The 20,211-nt window shown below is 36.2% G+C and overlaps 1 protein-coding gene across 1 annotated transcript in view; it reads left to right on the top strand.

Moving 5' to 3' along the window:
- The first annotated feature begins 411 nt into the window (after positions 1–411).
- Positions 412–20,211, top strand: part of LOC102049132 (sodium channel protein type 5 subunit alpha-like) — a 53,929-nt gene continuing 34,129 nt past the window's right edge. Inside the window, exons 1-9 of the mRNA XM_055709925.1 lie at positions 412–578; positions 6,593–6,900; positions 8,317–8,435; positions 9,824–9,913; positions 10,985–11,113; positions 15,415–15,503; positions 17,598–17,804; positions 18,428–18,491; positions 19,114–19,258. Of these exons, the coding sequence (XP_055565900.1) occupies positions 6,631–6,900; positions 8,317–8,435; positions 9,824–9,913; positions 10,985–11,113; positions 15,415–15,503; positions 17,598–17,804; positions 18,428–18,491; positions 19,114–19,258 (1,113 nt within the window). The 5' untranslated portion in view covers positions 412–578; positions 6,593–6,630. The remainder of the gene's footprint in view (positions 579–6,592; positions 6,901–8,316; positions 8,436–9,823; positions 9,914–10,984; positions 11,114–15,414; positions 15,504–17,597; positions 17,805–18,427; positions 18,492–19,113; positions 19,259–20,211) is intronic.

Raw genomic sequence — 20,211 nt, forward strand, 5'->3', positions numbered from 1 at the left:
TCATAGCCTGGGAATAATAAAAAATAGAAATTAAGGAATGAAAACCAGTAATATATAACTCTAATTTCTAACCAAAAGCTTTTAATGAAGGGAAGATGTTGTGCCAATATTTAATATATGACAGAAAGTTCATCTGTTTAAAATCTCAAAAATGAAATGTGAAACAGTTTTTTTGTGAAAGCTTTTGCTTTCATATGTTTTTACATATATGTTTCTGATTGAAGAAAAGAAACCCTCTTTGCTTTTAATAAATGTAATTATAATTGCAGCAGAAATAAAATAATTGATTAATATTTAGGTGATTATTCTTCAAAAGTATCACCCATGTACTTTTTCCTTTTTTACAGTGTTCCAAATGAGATCAGAAAATTTAATTTCTTGCTGGCAGAAGAGCAACAATGCTCCTCCCTCCAGCCCTCCCCCAGACATCCCAATACAAAAGAAAACTTTCTGCATGGGAGGTAGCTGGGATGTTCTTTTGAGCAGAATGGTGAAAGTGACAAAATGAAGACTTTCTGTCTCTGAAAATACAAACTTAAGAAATCACTGTGAAGGTTTTTTATTTTGAAGGGGATGTTGTAAGTATTTTGGTTTTCCTAAATATTTGTATACAATGAGAAATCTCAATTGCTAATTTTCTTAATTTAAATCTATCTATGTTTGTTCAAAATATTTAGGGATATATGTATACAAGTGCATGCATGTATATATAGATATAAAAAAACGTGCACACGTTTTTAAGTCTTAGATATGGTACTATTTTAGGTACAGGCAGCATGTACATAAGAAAATGTGTATTTAACGTAGAACTACTATATTGCTGTAAACATGTAGTTCTTCCTATAGTTTACATGTGGCAGTATAACATTTTAATAAACGTTAATACAGTTCTCATATAAATTACTGACTACTTTCTGTCTTGTTTTGTTATATTGGCTTATGCACAGTAGTCCTCAAATTGGCTTTAGTACTATCTAATCGGAGTTATACTATGTCTTGACATAAGTGGAACTTCTTTACCTGCACAAATCTAAATGCTTTTCACACAAAAATGCTGGTGAGTGGGTTTTTTCAGGGTGTTTAAGTAAGGCACTGTCTAGCCTGTTACATACATTTCTGATTTTGTAGGTAATCAGTGAATAAATTTAATTATATTATATTGTTATTGTGAATAACTTTGTATATTACATCTGTTAAATAAACCAAAACAAAATAAAACACTGCCATCACACACACTGGTAGGTACTTGTCAAAAAAAGGTTTTGTTGGGGCAGGGGCGTGAGTGGGAAGCAGAGAGTGGGGGACAAAGTGCTAGATTGAAGAAATGTCCATGTACTTTAGAAAGAGCAGTAGTCCAATACAATATCCATGCTTGATTTTACCTAAGTACTAAAATCTGTTAAATCTGTTACTAATTATTGGTAGTTAAAGAGAAGAAAATGGTTATCAGACAGTGGAAGTATTTTCTCTTTATTGAAACTGAGCAGGCGATAGCAGTAGCCTTTTGCAAGGTATTGTACAACATAGGAAAAAGAGAATTCCTAGCCTGTTTCATAAGGTAATTGCTGTGAGCTGCTTTCTCAGTTTTTCTTATTCCAGATGAACAGTAGTTCATCTTGTAGAAAAATACCTGAGCTACATGTAAATAGTGTTTTGATTTCTTTTTTAATTACTTTTTTTTGTGGGATGTAAGTTATTATTTTTAATAATGGGCATTCATTACAGTATACATGTCTAGTGCATCCATGGTGATGATGAGCTTGTAGATGCTTATAATATTTGAAATTTTCAGATCACTGTTTCCTGTTGTATATGGTGAACTGACTGAATGTAAAGTTTGAAATCTGAAATAGCTCATGCAGACTATTGGTTTTCCTGACATCCAGTTCTGCTCTTGTGGGTCATATAGGAAGGTGACTCCAGAGTATTAGAGGTCTCTGTTTAACAGCAAGGAAATGGTAAAGGCAGCGATGGAATGATTCAGTGCAAGACTGATAGCTATATTTAGGTGTCTAAATTCAGTGCTTTGTCTGTGATCTAGGTGTTTAAACTCCCATTACAGTCAGTGGAGGTTTAGTTAATGTTGTTACTGGAGTTTTAGATGATTTTAAAACAGCTGTCTGCTTTTGGTTATTTGAATATCTCTACGGCCTTGATTGACTATACATACCACTAGATATCTGTTGACTGTAATGGGAGTTATGATGTCTTGTTCACATGCAGGACCTCAATGAAGATGTCTTTATCTACAGGCTGTGTCCATCCATAATATCTTTGTGTTTCTGTATGTCTGGCCTATGTGCTAATATATATTTGTATATTTTTAAGGTACTAATAAGGCTACTGATTTTGTTGATAAAGCTGAAAAGGCCATCTTGTTCCATGAACCACAAGTGAATGTGCTAAGTGTAGTTAAGTATTCCATTACGAACTACTTGGAAATATCTGGTTCTGGCTGTTTTGTTATTATCATTGTCTGAACTTTGTATAAGATTTGTTAAAATTTGATTTTGCAAATGCCCACTTAAAATGAGTTTTGGCAAATACATAGATTGGTCAAAACAAGCTATTTGGAAATACTGTGGATCGGTACTGAAAAAGCAACAGGACTCTGACTAGAGCATAGATTTTAACAATTCCAGTCCTGTGGTGGTGAATCTCATGGTATGTATTGCTACGTGTCTTATTCTTTTTATTTATTTATGTATTAATTTTAAGATACTTCTTGACCTATGTTAAGCAGATAGTTATTTGATTTTCAGCTTTCAGACAAAATCCTACCACAGGGACTTGTTTTTATTCTTTATTCCCATGTGAAAGAATCTACTAAATACATACTAAAGCCAAACTAAACAGATAGTTTATCCTTTAATTTTTCAGATCCAGGTGCTCACAGGAAATATTCAGTGGGTAGGTATTGACAAGGGAACAGATAGAAATAATTTGAGACTCAGAACTGGTTATAATACATTCTAGAACTAGATTGATGCACAGATAAGGACATTTTTCTACATACGTTCCTACTAGTTTTCCTATCTTATAGTTGGGAAACTTTTCCTTCAAAAAATGCCTCTTGCTGACTTTGATAGTCTTTTCCTGAGCGTATTAATTTAAATTCCTCTCTTAAGCACCATTGAATATTTTACGGTCAATAGTTTGATTGCTGTTACTTTGCTGCAAATAAAAAGAACTCTACATGCTTTTAGGGAGCTGGAAGGAGTTCTGAAATTCAGATAAATGGAACCAAATTAAAGAGTTGCATATAGGCCTTGAATTTGTATTTGGTTTTCATTCTAAAACTCTAAATCTGTTAGTTATTATCTCTAGTGATTAGTCGTTACCACAGTGAGCATTTTGTAACTTGTGTCAGTGAAACATTGTGTTAATAGACTCATTTTTTGGCAGTACTTTGCTGTTCTAGGAAAATTGTCCTAAAGGACAGCTTCCATCTTAAGAAATTTTTTTAGATAATTGTACTATTAGTAGTGCCCATGTGTCCATTTCATGTAATGACTTGTCATCCTATTCTAATACTTTGCAGATCATTTGTTCAGTGCGTTTCATCAGTATATCTGGAATTCCTTGGGTTTTGACAGAAAAAAATTCTGTGTCATTTTCACAGTACGCCAAGTCAGCCTTAAGCCAGTTAGACTAACCTAAACCCATGGCTAGCTATATATACTGAATGCAGTTCATCGCAAGATGAGAAAAATAAGAAATTTCAACTTTCATTTTTAAAAAAAGATGAATTTGAGGACATATTTTTTATCCCTGATCCTATAGAGAGTGGTCCTTTAGTAACTGAAGGTCCCACCAGTACTTTTGTATGTTACTGATGGACTGTTCTCTACTATAGGACCAGAGATACCAAAACTTGTCATAGGGTTTGCAATGCTTAATTTAATTTAAATGGAAATTTCTTACATATCCTGTGCTGGAAATTAACAGATCTGGACTCTGCCTTTGTATTTACCTTCAGCAGTGTGATTTAGGTAGTATATTGTTCCAATTTTCCCACACTAACTTGTATACACACCCAAGTTTGTTCTCCCAGGTTCTAGAAAAAAGCCCATTCAGTAGTACTTTAGCTTACCTCTGAGATTTGTTCTGTAGCTGCCCTCCCAGAATCATTTTCTAGGGAGACCTTTCTATCCAATCCAAAGACTGAAATTATTTCTAAGGGTAATACTTTACCTCAGTGTCTTGACTGAAAAATCCAGCTACTTCAGCAGCATATGATGAGGAGGCTGAGTTTAGCTGAGTTTCAGGAATTTGGAGTAGTCACTCTGTTTTCAAAATTTTATAGTCATCTGTATCACAAGGATTTCAGTCTGATTTTTTCACATCTTCTTAGCTTCCTTTTTCTAACTTCAGTCACCATTTGTAAATACATGGCGGTTGATGAAAGGCCAAAAAGTCTGTTGTTCCATGTGAGCACAAGTACATTGTGGTACCGGTCTTCTGAGGAAATCCTCTCATGTTGTCCATGAATGTTTGTCCAATTATGACTTTTAGTCACTGCTGCTGAAGGGAATTTGTAGGGTTTTTTTGCTCTTCATCACTACTTTTGACAGATCAGCCTTCAAAATTCAGCTTCCAAATCCTTGACACTAAAACGTTTGTATTTACTAAAACCATGTTCTTTGCTTCATTTATTAGTCAGTGTAGTTACCTAAAAGCTCAGTCTCTTTGTTGTCCTTAAAAGTGTTTTGAAGATAAAATGAATCTTCTTAGAATTATTAAAATGTGGGGGGGGAAAAGAGCATGTTGATTTTCATTTTATCTTTTGAGCTTTCAATTGGAAATGAGTCTGTGTGCTTTTACAAAGTAACAGTTTTTTGATTATATACTTCCAATTTGTTATCATGGTAAATTTTGATCTCTGAGCTGTGCTCCCTGATCAGATCTGAACTGGCTTGTAAAGTCCCAGAAGAAGAAAAAAAAAACCTAAATCCCCTAAACTGAAACAATATCATTGCCCCCTCATTCTGGCTCCAGGCAGTTGCATGTTCTTTTTAAATAAATATATCTATGCATGTAAAGAAGAGAGCTGTAATTAGATGAGAATATTGATTCTCTAGCATGGTCCACATGTGAGCTCACAAAGCTGAGGTAGCACAGCTGGACCTCAGGCAATCAAAAATGCAGAGTATTTTAAAGATTCGTTGGTGACCAGAAGTGTTTATTAGATGGGAGCAACTGGTTTTGACATGAGTCACAAAGGACAAATCATCCTGTAATGGGTCAAAATTTTCTTCATCTTTTGTGGATGAGAACTGCAGTCATATAAACTACTGTTAACTACAAGTAACGTAGTGAATTCGGGCCAGAAGTCATCAGTAACTGAATACTCATGGGGATTTGCCTTAAGTCTTCAGTGCTTCTTGCCGCCCTTCTTCTTTGTCAGTGATTTCAGCTCGAGGAGAATAGTTGAAAATAAATTCTTGAAGGTAATCTGCTACTACCCAGAACTGCAGTATTTGTGAATATGTGAGAAGGTGATTTTGCTTCATCACATTTACCTTTTTCCAGGATGGTATGGGAGGCAGAATTGATCCATACCTGTCAGCATGAATAAACAAGTCAATGACTTGGATCAAAATCCGAGTAGTTAATAGTAATTAAATGCTTCCTGTGATGTGTGGAAAAGAGTAGTTAGTAAACAACAAGGTCTCCAGAAATCACAAACACTGGTGCAGAGCCACAAAGTGTTAAGGCACCTGCAAAATTCTAGGTGAGACTCATCTTCCTATTGGCATGCAGGTGTGAGGAGGGCAATCCCAGGTTTACTTGATTATTTGGTTTGGATTAGTCCTTTATGGCATCTTTAGATTGTTTAAATTCTGCATAACAGTCAGTGGGTATGGAGCTTTGTGAGGGTTGATGGGTGGTCAAATCGTCTCCTAATAAATTTGTTCTGAGGAAATGCTTTTCTAAGCACATAGAACAGGAGGGTGGCTCGCAAGCAGAATTAATAGCAGAGCTATCCCAGTTCCGTCACTGATGTTACTGTAATTTTTTGAGAACTGTGTAATAAATGGTTCTTAAATAACAAGGTGTGAAAGCATGCAGGACTCATTGCCAGCAAAGTTTGTGAAATAGTATCAAGCAACATGCTACGCTTTGTAGTGTGATGCGTCATATATATGTAGCCTTGTGATAAGTTGTGTCTAAGTTAATTTCAACAGTTGTCTTATAAAAACTTTAGGAAATCTGGAGTTACATTTGAAATTCAGATGCTTCCCAGACACTGCATCTTGGTTTTGGCTTAGGTTTATAAAAGTTCATAATACAGTTTGTTATTTAATGTTAATGCAAATATTCTTTCATCAAACCACATATAGTAAAGCCTTAGTTGTGGCCACATTCTCAGTTTGCTACTCAACAAAATTAGAAAAAAGCTTCATGAGTCCTCAGTTGGACTAGATTATCATTGTTGGTCCCTTTCAACTGAAATAGTCCTGTTCTGTTCTCTTCTGTTCTATTTTCATACAGGGTTTCACAGAAGGAGAAAATCTGTCTAATGGATATTAGGTTTAAGTTGTGTATTATTTCTGTTATTTTCTAATTGTCATTAGCTTTCTCTTTTAAGTTACTTCTAGCACTGGAAACAAACATACAGAAGGAAAAATGGATCCCATGGTTTGGCCATCAGAAACTAACAGCTTTCGACGCTTCACCCCTGAGTCATTGGCAGCAATCGAGGAAAGAATTGCTAAGAAGAAAAAGGAGCAAGCAAAAGATAACCAGGAGAATAAGGACCAAGGAGCTGAAGATAAACTTACTCCTCAGCTTGATCTGAAAACCTACAAAAAACTGCCATCTCTGTATGGGGATCTTCCTGTGGAGCTCATTGGGGAACCCCTGGAAGATTTTGATCCATACTACAGTGATCACAAGGTTAAAACTTTCAAAAGCATTTTTATTTTAATTTTGTCTGCTGACCTCTTAAGAGATAGTAAAACCTCTATTCAGGAGATGCTGGTTGATTGTTCTGTAGATCTTTGAACATTACTAGTATTTTTGGGGGCAGGAGTGCTAAGATATGCTCCATATTATGTAATGAAAAGGTATTTCAAATTCCAGTTACCAATCAGAATTAATTATGAAAACATGGTACACCTCATAGATACACTTTGATAGGAAATATATTCTGGGATAACTGATGCTATGTTTCTCTGATGTCAGTGGGGCAGAACTCACTGTTGTATGGACAGGGCCTGTCAAACTGTACATCAGGCTGGAATTGCTGACTCACTACAGATGCTTTTGCAAAATTACAAATATTATACAATTTAGGAGAGACATATGTGAGATATTTCCAGTACTCTGTAGCAAAAACATATATTTTCATTATAGTAAATTAATTTTCTGTTATTTTCTGTGTCATCGGCTTTGTTTATTGTACCATATTTATATTGCACATATCAATGCTATTGCAAACTGTTTTGTGTTGTTGCCTATAGGAGTGTGTAAAGTAGATGCTCTAGGAATCCCTTGTAAATTAAATATCTATTGTATGATTGCTCTACTATTGAGGTGGACTTGACCTGAGGAGCAGAAGGTTCCACCCAGTCCTATGTTGCTGTCTTTTATGTATACAAGCAAGTCACTGGTATATAATAATTTAATCAGGGAACATGCAGAAAGCTTTGTTCTTCCAGAATTATTTTTTTTCTCAAAGTAATCAAAGTGATATTCTTTATGAAGAGAAACTTAAGGTTGAATCAGTTGAATAAATTTACATAAAAGTTGGTGAGCTGTGGTTTTGGCATAAGAGATTTCATTTTCACTTCTTGTGGTAAAAGTACTGAGCTGCATGGACCTTAAGGTGCCTTAGAGGGAATTTATAGTTTTACTTGGTAACTTAGAGATATTTCAAAATTAAAATTTTGGTTTTGACAGAACTGGATTCTGGAAGTCATACACAATACGTATTTTGTAAATAATCTTTTGTAGCCTATAAAACTATCCAAGAGTAAGGTTCTTCTGAGTATGATTAACACCATTGTTGCAGTCTTAGAATAATATCCTTTAATTACTTTGTCCAAGTGAATATGATCACCTGCTCTTCAAATTAATTCTCATTGCTACTTCTTCCTCATAGACAATAATGAACTTTTGTATAGCTGCTGTCTTTCTTTGAAAATGTAGGATTATCAAGTCATAGTTCCAGGTATGAATACAGGAAAGCTTTACTCATAATTGCAGTTAGATATAGTTCTAGATGCAGATTTGAAAACCTAAACATTACATTTTGGGGGAAAATTTTGTTCTATTGAAATATTTCATATACCATGAATCTTTCTTTTATAGACTTTTATGGTGATAAATAAAAGGAGGACTATTTTCCGGTTCACTGCGACACCTGCCTTGTGTATAGTTGGTCCTTTTAATCCACTCAGAAAAGCAGCAATTAAAATTATGACCCATTCATATCCTTTTGTTGGTTTCCCTTATTTCAGTTTTAAAATACACTGTATGATTTTCTATTGTTCTGTTCTTCTGTTCATATTAACGTAAATGTAAGCTCACGTGGCTGTGACAGATTTTTAAAAAGTTATATGGAATCTTGGTTTACAACAGTTATTTACATGGTGTTGGTACAAGTAAAAATGTCAAAAAAAGCTTATATTTAAAGTCAGAATTGCAGATACTGTTATGAAATAGCATTTGTAGCTACCGTATGTTATTTTAGCCCTTTTCCAGAAGTTTTTCTAAATCTCTACTGTGATGACAAGCTTAAATTAAAAAAAAAACCAAACACCAAAACCAACCCAACAAAAAACCCCAATCAAAACAGTGAATCCCTAGTTATTAAAATATGAAGGATGTGATTTACAGCAATGCTTTGCTGAAAGAGTCTGGTGTTATCCTAAGAAATATATTTCACAGTCAAGTATAGAAGCTTCTAAGAAGCACTCATTTTTTATATTTTTTCAAAAATACAAACATGGTTTGGAGAATGTAAGAATGTGGAGGATCGCAGGTGCAAAACCATATGCTGAGTAGTTTCTGCTCCTTCTGGCAAACATCTGTTTTCATCTGGAATTATTAATTTTTAGAAATAGGTCCTTTTATGGGAACTTACGGCTGACTTGAATGCATATTCATGCTATTAGAAATTGCTAGATTTGCTGTGGCTTAGTTTCATATAAACCCTATATTTAAGGCCAGTGTTTGTTTTAAGAAAAAGCCACCACTTTTTTTAGGTGATAAGTGAACTTTCATGAAAGGATGTTTTTTCTTATGTATGTTTTCATCACCTGCCACATAAAATGAGAAAGCTTTCTGAAGTTATGGCACAGCATAGGTATCTCTTGTGAACATATATGGACTCCCAGTGTCAAAGAACGCTGGTAATTGATAATTAAACTTTTTCGTCTGGTTTTCCTAGGCTTAAAAACTCTAGGTATTATGGGGTTGTGGCCCATTTCTTTTTATTCTGTGCTCTTGCTAGGAAGAAATTGAGGTTTCTGAAGTTTCAAATAATAGTAGACAGCAGAGTACTCAGATTTTTTTCAGTTACCTTTATGTTCCTCATCTCTTCTGTCAAATATATTATGTCCCACTAATGTCCTGACTTTGAAAATGATCTCCAAATGCAGATAATTCATTGTTATTTTTAAATCATGAAGTTCACTTAACTGAGCAGAAGTTTGATCTGACATCACTTTCTTTGGAAAACACATGAGAAGTTCTGAGCATATTCAAACCCAAAGTAATTATTTGAATATCTTTAGGGGGTTTTGTGTGTAAATCAGCAAATTTCTGAAGTTCTTTGTTTTATAATGCAGCACTTTTTCCTTAACTTATTATTCACATGGTTTTTTTGCTTTATTACATGTACTGTGATACTTAATTGTGTTTCCATAGCTGTAAATAAGCTTCCAGAAAAACTCAGCTGGGCTGAGTAAGTATCTCAGTTGCTATTGTTCACTCTTTGTCTGAGGCTACTAACACGCTGGGCTGAAAAATCTAAATAATGTGTGATCTAATTCTGGGGCTTGAAAATTCCTAGCCAGACCTCTGGTGAAGATTCAGAATTACTGTATTACACATTCTTCTGTGGAGCTTCAGTGCTTTTTCTTAGCAGCTAACGCCATCTGCCCTTTTCTCTATGTTGGCTAATTTTGCCAACTGGTGTAACATAGAAGGCTGCCCCATTTTTCCTTTTAAGGATTAAGCCTTTTGGAGAGACTGTGCAGCAGGACTCTAATTTAAATATTTATTTCTCATTCTAAGGCAATAACCTGAATGTCTAGTATGGCCAGCTCATGCAAAAGGTCTAAAGGGATAAATACTCCTTCCGTTCTTTGTTACTGTTTTCTGGGGATAGCCCTATTTCAGTTGTTCGCATTAGGAAGCCATCTATTTATGAAGTCTTGTTACCTGTCATAATTGTGCACTGTATCCAGTGTAACTTCAGTTCATGTTCTAGAATTAAATCTGGAAAATGTGCCTGGAGCCTCAAAGGTTTTATGATTTTAATTACTCTTATTTTGGGCTAAGATGGTGATAATGATAGCTGAATTTTATGTAGAATTTCTTTCAGTTATAGGGTATTTGTCGGAATAATTGCGTAAGATGTGCAAAATTTACAGGCTAAAATAAGGCTTTGTTGTTATTGTTCTGCCAAAACACTGAGGTTTTGAAATTTTCCAGCCTGCTTTAAAGCATAAACACAGTCCTAAAATTTTTTCATAGCAAAATGTGAGCTATCCTTCATCCAGAAATAGTATGGTATGCTTATATGAACATTTGTGATTATAGTATTACATGGAAATCTTACTAAAATTCAGGAAAGCATCTTATACTCATGATGTTTTGAAAGTAATGTAACCTGTCCTATTTTACTTCACATTTTCTACTTTAATCTCCATCCAGTGATTAAATCGTAGAAAAGGTAAAAGCATGCCTGAACGTGTCTCAATCTAATTAATATTTTTATATCTATAACTTTAATACACACTTTCTTTCTCAGACATCTTTTTACTGCCATATATACTGGTGAAATACTGATAAAAATATTAGCAAGAGGATTTGTTTGGAATGAGTTTACCTTTCTTCGAGATCCATGGAACTGCTTGGATCTTGTTGCTATTATCGTCACGTAAGTAAAACTCATTTGTTGTTTTACATTCAGGAGACAAACATGCAGATAAAATGCTATTTGATATTGCTGAAGTTCTTTAGAGTGGCTGGCATCCTACCTGCTTAAGAGTTACCGTAGTTGAGTCACCTTTGCATATGTGCAAAGAGAAAAATAGTCATAGACCTTAAAGCAAGACCTAAATGCAAAGGTCATCTTAGAACTATGTGATTGTTCTCAATTTAAATTTTGTTAAGAGACAATTGTGTGTACAGCCAAAACTAAATATGCCTTTTTATATTGTCTCAGTTGTACTCTGGATCAGATGAAACTCATTTGAGAAGGATCCAAAGTGGGTCACAAAGTGTTGAATGAGATGGTGATAAATAACAGATGAAATCCCAAGAATGTAAAGTAATGCTTGAGGAAAAACAGACCTGACTTTACATACACAGTTATGGGCTCTGAAATAGATTTCTTTTGTTGGGAAGATGATGCTGGAGTTAAAATAAACAGTCTTGTGAAAACACCACTCCAGTGTGCAATCATGGTCAGAGAAGGAAATAGATAATGAGGACATTACGGGTAAGAAATAAAAAAGTAGAACACATAGTTATTTCACTGTGTGGCCTGTATTTTTCTTCAGGACTACACACAGTTTTACTCCTGACATCTCAAAAGATGACAATTAAAAAAGGTGCAGAAAAGATGTATAACTTGTGTTCCACATAATAAGAAAATAAATGGAGAACTCTCATGAAAAAAATACAGAGCCGGAACATGGTTGAATTCAGTGGCACAGAGCCAAAAAGATAATAAATAATTTATTTTTTTATCCTACAACAAGAGCTGAAGGCACCAAATGAAGTTTTCAGATGGCAATAAAAAAGAAGGGAGTAGTTTTTCACACTATATGTAGGCATATTCCTGTAGGAGACTGTGGATGCAAACAACTTAGTCGCATTCAGAAGGCTTCCGGACAAAAACCTGGATGAAAACACATTTAGGGTTATTTTTAACACAAAGATACTCTTGTTCAAGAAGTCCCTGAGCTATAAATTTCCTGGAAGAATTAATCCAGCAAAACATCACTGCCTTGATTCTAAACTCTCCTGTAAGCCTCTGTTCTAGGTCGTTCTTGAAGACACAGTATTAGACTCTGTTAGTCCATCTAATTAGTATTAGATGGATCACTGCTGTGGTCAATTCTAAATTCATATCAAAGCCAAGTAGCTAGGCGGACAAGAAATGAGGAAGAAACCAAGTTAGACTGCGCATCTCAAATACAGAATGTTCATCTTGAAAGCAAAATAGTCTTGCTTGAAGCAGCGAACAGATTCACTTATGCCCATAAGTCTCAGTCTCTTTCAAAACAAATCTGTCATTTAGCATTTCTGAATAGTGTTCAGTTGTCATGTTTTAATTTATTAGAAGTGTAGAGTGATGTAAATTGGAAGAGACCTCTGGAGATCATGTGGTCCACATCCATGCTAAAAGCAGGACTAATTTAGATGAGGTTGCTCAGGACCTCATCCAGGTAAATTCTGAGCTTTTCTAAGCATGGAGATTCAACAGTTTCTCTGAGCAACCCATTCCAACCACGTTGTGGGGTTTTTTCCTCCCAAATTTCTAATTGAAATGTCTCGTGTAGCAGCTTATGTCTACTACCTCTCATCCTTTCATGGTGAGCTTCCAAGAACAGCCTGGCTCCACCTTCTCTAAGCCCCCACACGGGGCAGCTAAAGACAGCAAGCAGTAAGATGCCTGCTCTTCTTCAGACTCAACAAATCCAATCCAGCCTAACAATTTAACCATCTAATTGTCTTACTGCACACCTTAGAGCCCTGGCTTGGACCTGCTGCAGTATGTAAAATGTCTTTATTGCCTTAGAGACCCCAAAGCTGGACACAATACTCCAGATTCAGTGTCAGAGATCACTTCCTTCAGTGTATGAGCTAGACTCCTCAACACAGGAGCTAGACTCGTGCTAACCTAGCTCAATGTGTGATAGGTGTGCTGTGTCACAAGGGTGCTCAGCTCCTTCATCTTCAATTTGTCTGCCCTGACCCCAGGTCCTTTTCTGCAAAGCTCCTCCTTCCAGTCTGCCCTCAGCTCCTGCTTGTGGTAATGCTGATTCAGGGGCAAGAATTTGCCTTTGATTTTGCTGTATGAGGTTTATACAGCCGCTAACTGTTTATACAGTTTATAAACCTCCTTCATGAGGTTTATACAGCCGCTAACTCCAGTCCGTCAAGCTCACCCTGCAGAGCATCTTTCCCACCCTGCACTGACTGCTCCCCCCTCTGCCTCCCTGGAGTTCTGTAGTTGGGAACTTGCCGAAGGCAAACTCTAGTCCATTCTTCAGGATGTTAACGAAATTGTTAAACAATATTGGCCCCGGGACTGACCCATGAGAGATGCCACTAGTAACCAGGTGCCAGCTGGACTGTATCCCTTCGATCGCAGCACACAGACGCATGGACAGTATCTCACTTCCACAGGTTTAGACACAAGACTCAGGGACCTGGGAGGCCTGAGAGCAAACCCCACTGGTAAAGACCAAATCAAGGCAGTGTTGAGTAATTTCAGGTTTTGCATGTCCTTTGTCACTAGGTTCCCTGCCTCCTTGAACAACAGGCCTACAGGTTCCTCAGCCATCTTTTCACTGCTGATGGACTTAAAGTAGCCCTTCTTGTTGCCCTTCACATCCCTTGCCAGGCTCAGCTTCAGCTGCACTTTGTCTTTCCTTGCTTCATCCCGGCATGCCTGGCAATGTCTTAGCGTCCCTTCCCAGAGCTCTCCCTGCTTCAACCTTCTGCACTCTTCCTTTTTGAATATGAGGTTAGTCAGGAGCTCCCTGTACAGACAAACTGGTTTTCTGCCGCATCTGCTTGACTTTCTACAGAGCGGGGTGCAATGTTCCCGTGCTTTGGAGAAAATCCCCTTGAAGATCAGCCGTCTGTTCTGGGGGCCACTTTTCCCTTTGGGGAAGTTTGAGATCCCTGAACACAGTGAAATCTGCTGTCCTAAAGTCCAGGATTTTTATTCTACTCTTCATCTTGCTTACTTCTCTCAAGGTCTTAAACTCCACCATCTCAGGAGCTCTGCAGCAAAGGCTGCCAGCAACTGCCATACCCCCGGCTGGTTTGTCCTTATTTGTGAATAGTAGGCTATGTACTCGCACGTCATCACACATGTATATACACATATGAACAGAGTATTCGTATTGGTAATCTATAAACCACTGAGGAGCTTATGCATTGCTGATCATCAGAAGCTATCAAGTAGTCCAGCAGCTCTATGAACAATTTCATTTTATGGCCCGACTTTCCTACCCATACTCCTAATTAATTTGTGTTCAAGCAGATAGAAGCACTTTGCAATAGAGTATTTCCTAGTTTTTTGGGTCCTATCTTGCAACAAATAAAAGTATTTGGGATTTAACTCAATATGTAACTCAAGTGCAATTATTATTTAAGGTACTTGAGAATTATTTAATCTTACAGTCTAGGCAAAGTCACAGTGTTCTGATTTATTGTCCATGAAAGTAATGCTTTGAGTGGGAGGTTGCCTAGATCACCTCCAGAGGTCCTTTCAAACCAATGTTTCTCAGGCTCTGATTTTTTATTTCGGGGAATTGTGTTACCAGTTATGAACTTGTCATAAGATGAGTCACAATTGATGTCCTTTCTGACTTGAAAGAAATCTCACAAAGTATGGAGTAACGTTTTAAAGTGCTGCGTAGAACTTGTAAATGCAACTTGTAAAATAGTAATTTTCTGAAAATTTTAGATTATTGAAATGATTAAATTGAAACTAGTTTCAATACTCAAGTTCTTAGCTGACTGTTAAAGTTAGAAAGGCAGCCATGTGGTACAGAATTAATGTATTGCAAACTTAGTTTTGCTCAACTCCCTTCCAAAGTATATATTGCGTAGTTTTGAGATAGCTGCAACATATACTTCCGTGTGGTGTTTAAGTCAGATTAGCCTCATTATAGGAGGGTGTGAGTATGACACTGAAGAGTTTATATTTATTTGACATTTTGATGGATAAACACTTCAAAAGTTAAGCATCCAAATCCACGCTAAGTAAAAATTTGCTATGTTTCTTTTCAGAGGCACTGTTCAAAAGTCTCGATATTTTATATCAATACCTAGAAATGGGCTTAGGTTCCTAACTTTAGACATCTACCTTGGGACATATTTATTTTCTGTAACTTATTCATTACTGTGTGCTTAATGTGCATATGCTCTGAAAAGCTAGATCTTTGTCAATCATTTTATTTTTTTATAGGTATAGTTTTGTGGGTTTTTTTATAGGTATGCTACTATGTTTACTCCAAGTAAAGTTTCAAGTCTTCGATCTTTCAGAGTACTCAGGACTTTGAAAGCTATTTCAGTAATACCAGGTAAGGAACAACATGTCTTACTAACTTCCTCTCTGCTCCAGCTGTGTGCTATTTCTAGTTCCTCTCCTGTGCTTGTCTTCAGTTTTCTGGTCACTTTTTGTGACTGTTAACTGGACCCCAAGATGTGACTGTTTTGCAGCCTGTAGCAACTCTCAGCAGCATCCTAAGAAATTATTTTTATAATCTTTGCCCAAAATGATTTTGACACAGGCCATTTTTTTTTTTATTTTCTGCTTTTTCTCTCACATCACTAATGTTCAGTTTTACTTAGCTCAGTGCCTTTATCTTTTTACTTTTGTATTTCCTGAGCGGTGCCCTATTCAATATGTTGTCTTAACATAATGTGGCTATACCACATTTCTGGTTCATGTTCTAATTCATTAGCTTAAACTTCCATGGTTTATTTCCCAGTATGCTAACTTCACAATATTTCAATTTCCTTTGGTTTTGAACTGATCACAGCCACTATCTAGATAGAGCATAATACTTTCAATAGTGTTTTGCATATGCTGTCTGATATTTTTGTAAGTTGTGCCACTAATTAGGATACCAAAGTATGGATTTTAGAGCCTAACAGCAAAAACCCATTTTCAAAAGTATAAATGACTATACATCCCATTGTCATAATATACATATTAACTTTATAATTTCTGTGTAATTACAAACATATTTTTGATTTTGCTATGGAATTATAATGAGAATTAAACATAGGAAGTGTTTATTTTTTAAATGTCAAAGCCACCCATCAAGAGTTTTCATATTCATCATGGAGAACAGAGATTAAATGTAATTTTACATTTTTCTTATGTAAGACTTCTAGAAAAATCCTGGATATCACTCTCTGCCTGTGTCATATTTCAAATTCAATTGTTCTGCCAAAATACTGGTCTTCAGTTTATTTATAACCCGTTTTCATGGACTCATAGAATGGCTGAGATTAGAAGGGACCTTTGGAGATCATCTGGTCCAGCCCCTGAGCTCAGGCAGGGCCACTGAGAGCTGGTTGCCCAGGACCATGTCCAGACACCTTTGGAATATCTTCAAGAACTGAGATTCCACAACCTCCTGGACAACCTGCACCAGTGCTCAGTTAATTACCCTCGCAGTAGAAAAGTGTTTCCTGATGTTCAGAGGGAACGACCGGGGTTTCAGTTTGTGTCCATGGCCTCTGGTCCTGTCATTGGGCATCACTGAGATCAGCCTGACTCCATCTGCTTTGCACCCTCCCTTCAGAGACTTGTATCACTGATGAGATACCCCTGGGCCTTCTCTTCTCCAGGCTGAACAGTTCCAGTTCTCTCAGCCTTTCCTCATGGGAGAGGTGCTCCAGTCCCTTCCTCATCCTTATGGCCCTTTGCTGGACTTTCTCCAGTATGTGCATGTCTTGTACTGGGGAGCCCAGAACTAGACCCAGTACTCCAGTGCTGATTTCTCCAGTACTGAGTAGAGGGGAATGGTCACGTCCCTCGATGCTTTGCTTGATGCACCCCAGGCCACCATTCTTTGTGGCAAGGGCACACTGCTGGCTCATGTTCAACTTGGTGCCCATCAGGACCCCTAGGTCCTTTTCTGCCGGGCTGCCTTCCAGCTGGGCAGTCCCCAACATGTATTTGTTCCCTTCCCAGTGTCAGACGTTCTTTTGCTTTTAAACTGGTGACATATTAAGGCATTATCTTCTAAGAACAAATTCCCTGAGGTCAGTAGAAGCTATCCTTTACTGTAATGTGTATTTGGCACAATGTGAAGTACTTGTTTAATGTTAATCAAGCACAGAAATCAGTCCATATTCATTAAAGTTTGTAAGTTGCTTAGATGCCGTCTTAATTTAGAATTTAAAAGTCAGAAAAATTAGTGTTAGGAGGAAGTAACAGCCAAATAAGTTATGATTAGGAAATTTAAGTAAAAATACTTTACTCATTCCTATGCTTTTTTTTACCTCATTTATTACTTTAAAGTTACAAAAAGTTACAAAACGTTACAAACCCCTTTACACTGATTGTTTTTAACATACTTGAAACTGTTGTATATTGCTATATGGGAACGCTACTGTATTCCTCTTCTTATTTTGTGTATTATTGAATCTTATTTTTCTAGGTCTGAAAGTCATCGTAAATTCACTTATTGAATCTGTTAAGAAACTTACTGATGTGTTGATCTTGACTGTTTTTTGCTTGAGTGTATTTGCTCTAATAGGCCTCCAGCTCTTTATGGGCAACTTACAATTCAAATGTGTCCTCACTAATGCTACATACAATGACACATTATGTAAGGATGCCAAGATATATGTACCAAATGATGAAGGTAAATTTTATTCTTTTCTCCCTTTATATAATCTGTGTATCTTCCAATGTGTGTCTTGTTTTTTCACAGAAATGTTAAAATATAGTTTTATGTATTTCTCATAAGACAGTATATCCTTCCATTCACACAAGTAGTAATATGAAATCTCTGGGACAACTGAATGTGAGATTAGTAAATCTTAGATTTGGAGGAAGATTAGCAGTCTGTGGGATAGAAAAGATGGAGTTTTTTATAAGCATTTTCTTCTTTACCTATGTACATTGCACGGGGATCCTAATTTTAGGGGTACTAAACAGAGAATTATTTTTTTTTTCATCACTAAATCTGTATCATTCAGGGACTTTGCCTGCTTCTCACAGAGATTCTTATTTTTACCGGAGATCAAATACAATCTTACATTGTGAGTTGTGCAGTTAATGATTATTTATTTTTTTTTAATTGCCATAGGGACAGATCTGCTGAGAAACAGCCCTATATGCTCTTTGTTGTGAAAGGAGTCTTTCACAGAGATTTGGTCCATTCAGAGTGTTTTTTAAAGTGCAGTAATGTATGGTTTACTGTCAGAGTACTGTAGGAACTGACAGCTTCTGATTTTATGATTCCTTAATTATTTTTTTTGTTAGATATCTGCTACAGAATGAATAAATCTTCTGAAATACTGCTCTGTGGGTTCAGTTCACATCCTAAGTAAGTGAACAAAACAGCTTTGGTACTTCCTTATTTTTACCTCCAGATGTACTGTGTCTTTATTTTTGGCCTAAAGGAATGGTGATGATTTTTCAGGAGAGTGGAACGGAGGTTATTAAATATAAACCCAGATATTTCACATTAGACAAAGAACAAAGTACTAGGATGCAAGCAATTATACATGTGCTTTGTTACTAACTGCTGGTAATATAATGGTAATGTAGAATGATATAAAGGAGGAGGGGAACAAATAAAATTTCAAATAAGAACAGTAAAGAGTTCTGAGATATTAATAAACTCTCCTCACCTTGATGAATTATTTAAAAGGAAATATATTTTTTGGTTTTCCCCTCTCTCTGTAATTTTTTTGCACCTATCATACATCAGTGGAGAGTTTCTGTCTGTTCAGAAACTGGACAGGACTAGAGTTTCTGTCTAGTTTATTTGGCTAGATAAATGTCTGTTCTAAGTCAGCCCTTCTGGCAGAATTATATTGGGGAATAATAAAATGGACTCTCAGATAAACTGAACAAATTTGTGTATTTGATGTTGTGTACCAGATGCTTTAAGGTACAATCTAATACTGCAAGTAAATACTGTTTAACATTTCTTTTGTGGTTAGAAATGAGTGCCCAGAAAACTATAGCTGCCAGAATGTTGGGAAGAATCCTGACTTTGGTTATACAAGTTTTGATCATTTTGGCTGGGCCTTCCTTTCTGTATTCCGTCTGATGACACAGGATTACTGGGAGCGTCTCTACAGACAAGTAGGTGCTTTTATTACCTGCTAGAATGACTTTATGTCCACTAGAAAAACTTGCATCTGTTTTAACATCACTGACACCAATTTTATTTTAAAAGCAACATAAGTATTAAGGAAGTGGCTTCAAGTGACTAAGTTGTAAGAACTTCAGCAAGTGACATTGGATGGGAGCAATCCTGCTGTGAATGCTCATAGTCTTGTTGGAGAACACACTTGGGTCAGTGACTAATAGTTAAATGTTAATACATAACTACCAAAGGATCGGGGTGTATAGTAGATCGGGCTAGTGAGCTCCCTGCTGCAGGACTTGTTACATACTCTGTTTCTCTTCCTTTTATGTCCTGAATCCTCACCAAACTTTTTGGCTCAACATACACACTTTTATTTCAGATAATTTTTGAACAACTGGTACTAAAATATTTGGACCCTTTATGTTTTGATTCAGAGAGCTGAATGTAATTTCTAAATTCCCCTTTTTGACAAAAATGATAGAAAAATTGCATGTAGAGAATTCTCTGAATCCCTTACATCTATGCAGTGCCTTTGCTAGAAGAGAATTATTCTCTGCCTTGTTCTATAACTTTCATATGGTCCACTTTAATTTTTTTTTCCAGCAGCCTTTATTAACTGAGTTTTGGTTTTGTTTTTTTTTTAAATGGATATATCTTTTGCCATTTGGAGGTCAAGTGGGTTTTAGTTTTTAATGTCTGACAGCTTAATTTTGAGCCATCTCCTCTGCTGCCATTAAAAAAAAAAAAAAAAAAAAGGCAATCAGTCTCAGTATTGCCTCTGATTCTCTAATTAGAGCATCTTTTGTGATGGTTTAGGAGAACCTAGCTTTCATCCTTATTACTTGAGTTTTATTAATTTCTTCTGTAGTCACCAGTATATTTCTTTACAGCTGAAGTTTCTTCTCCCAACTTAAACTCTGATGAGCATTTGCCTGATTTGCTGAAA

This window comes from Falco cherrug, chromosome 4 (genome assembly GCF_023634085.1).
Source record: "Falco cherrug isolate bFalChe1 chromosome 4, bFalChe1.pri, whole genome shotgun sequence".
In the NCBI taxonomy this organism is placed as follows: domain Eukaryota; kingdom Metazoa; phylum Chordata; class Aves; order Falconiformes; family Falconidae; genus Falco; species Falco cherrug.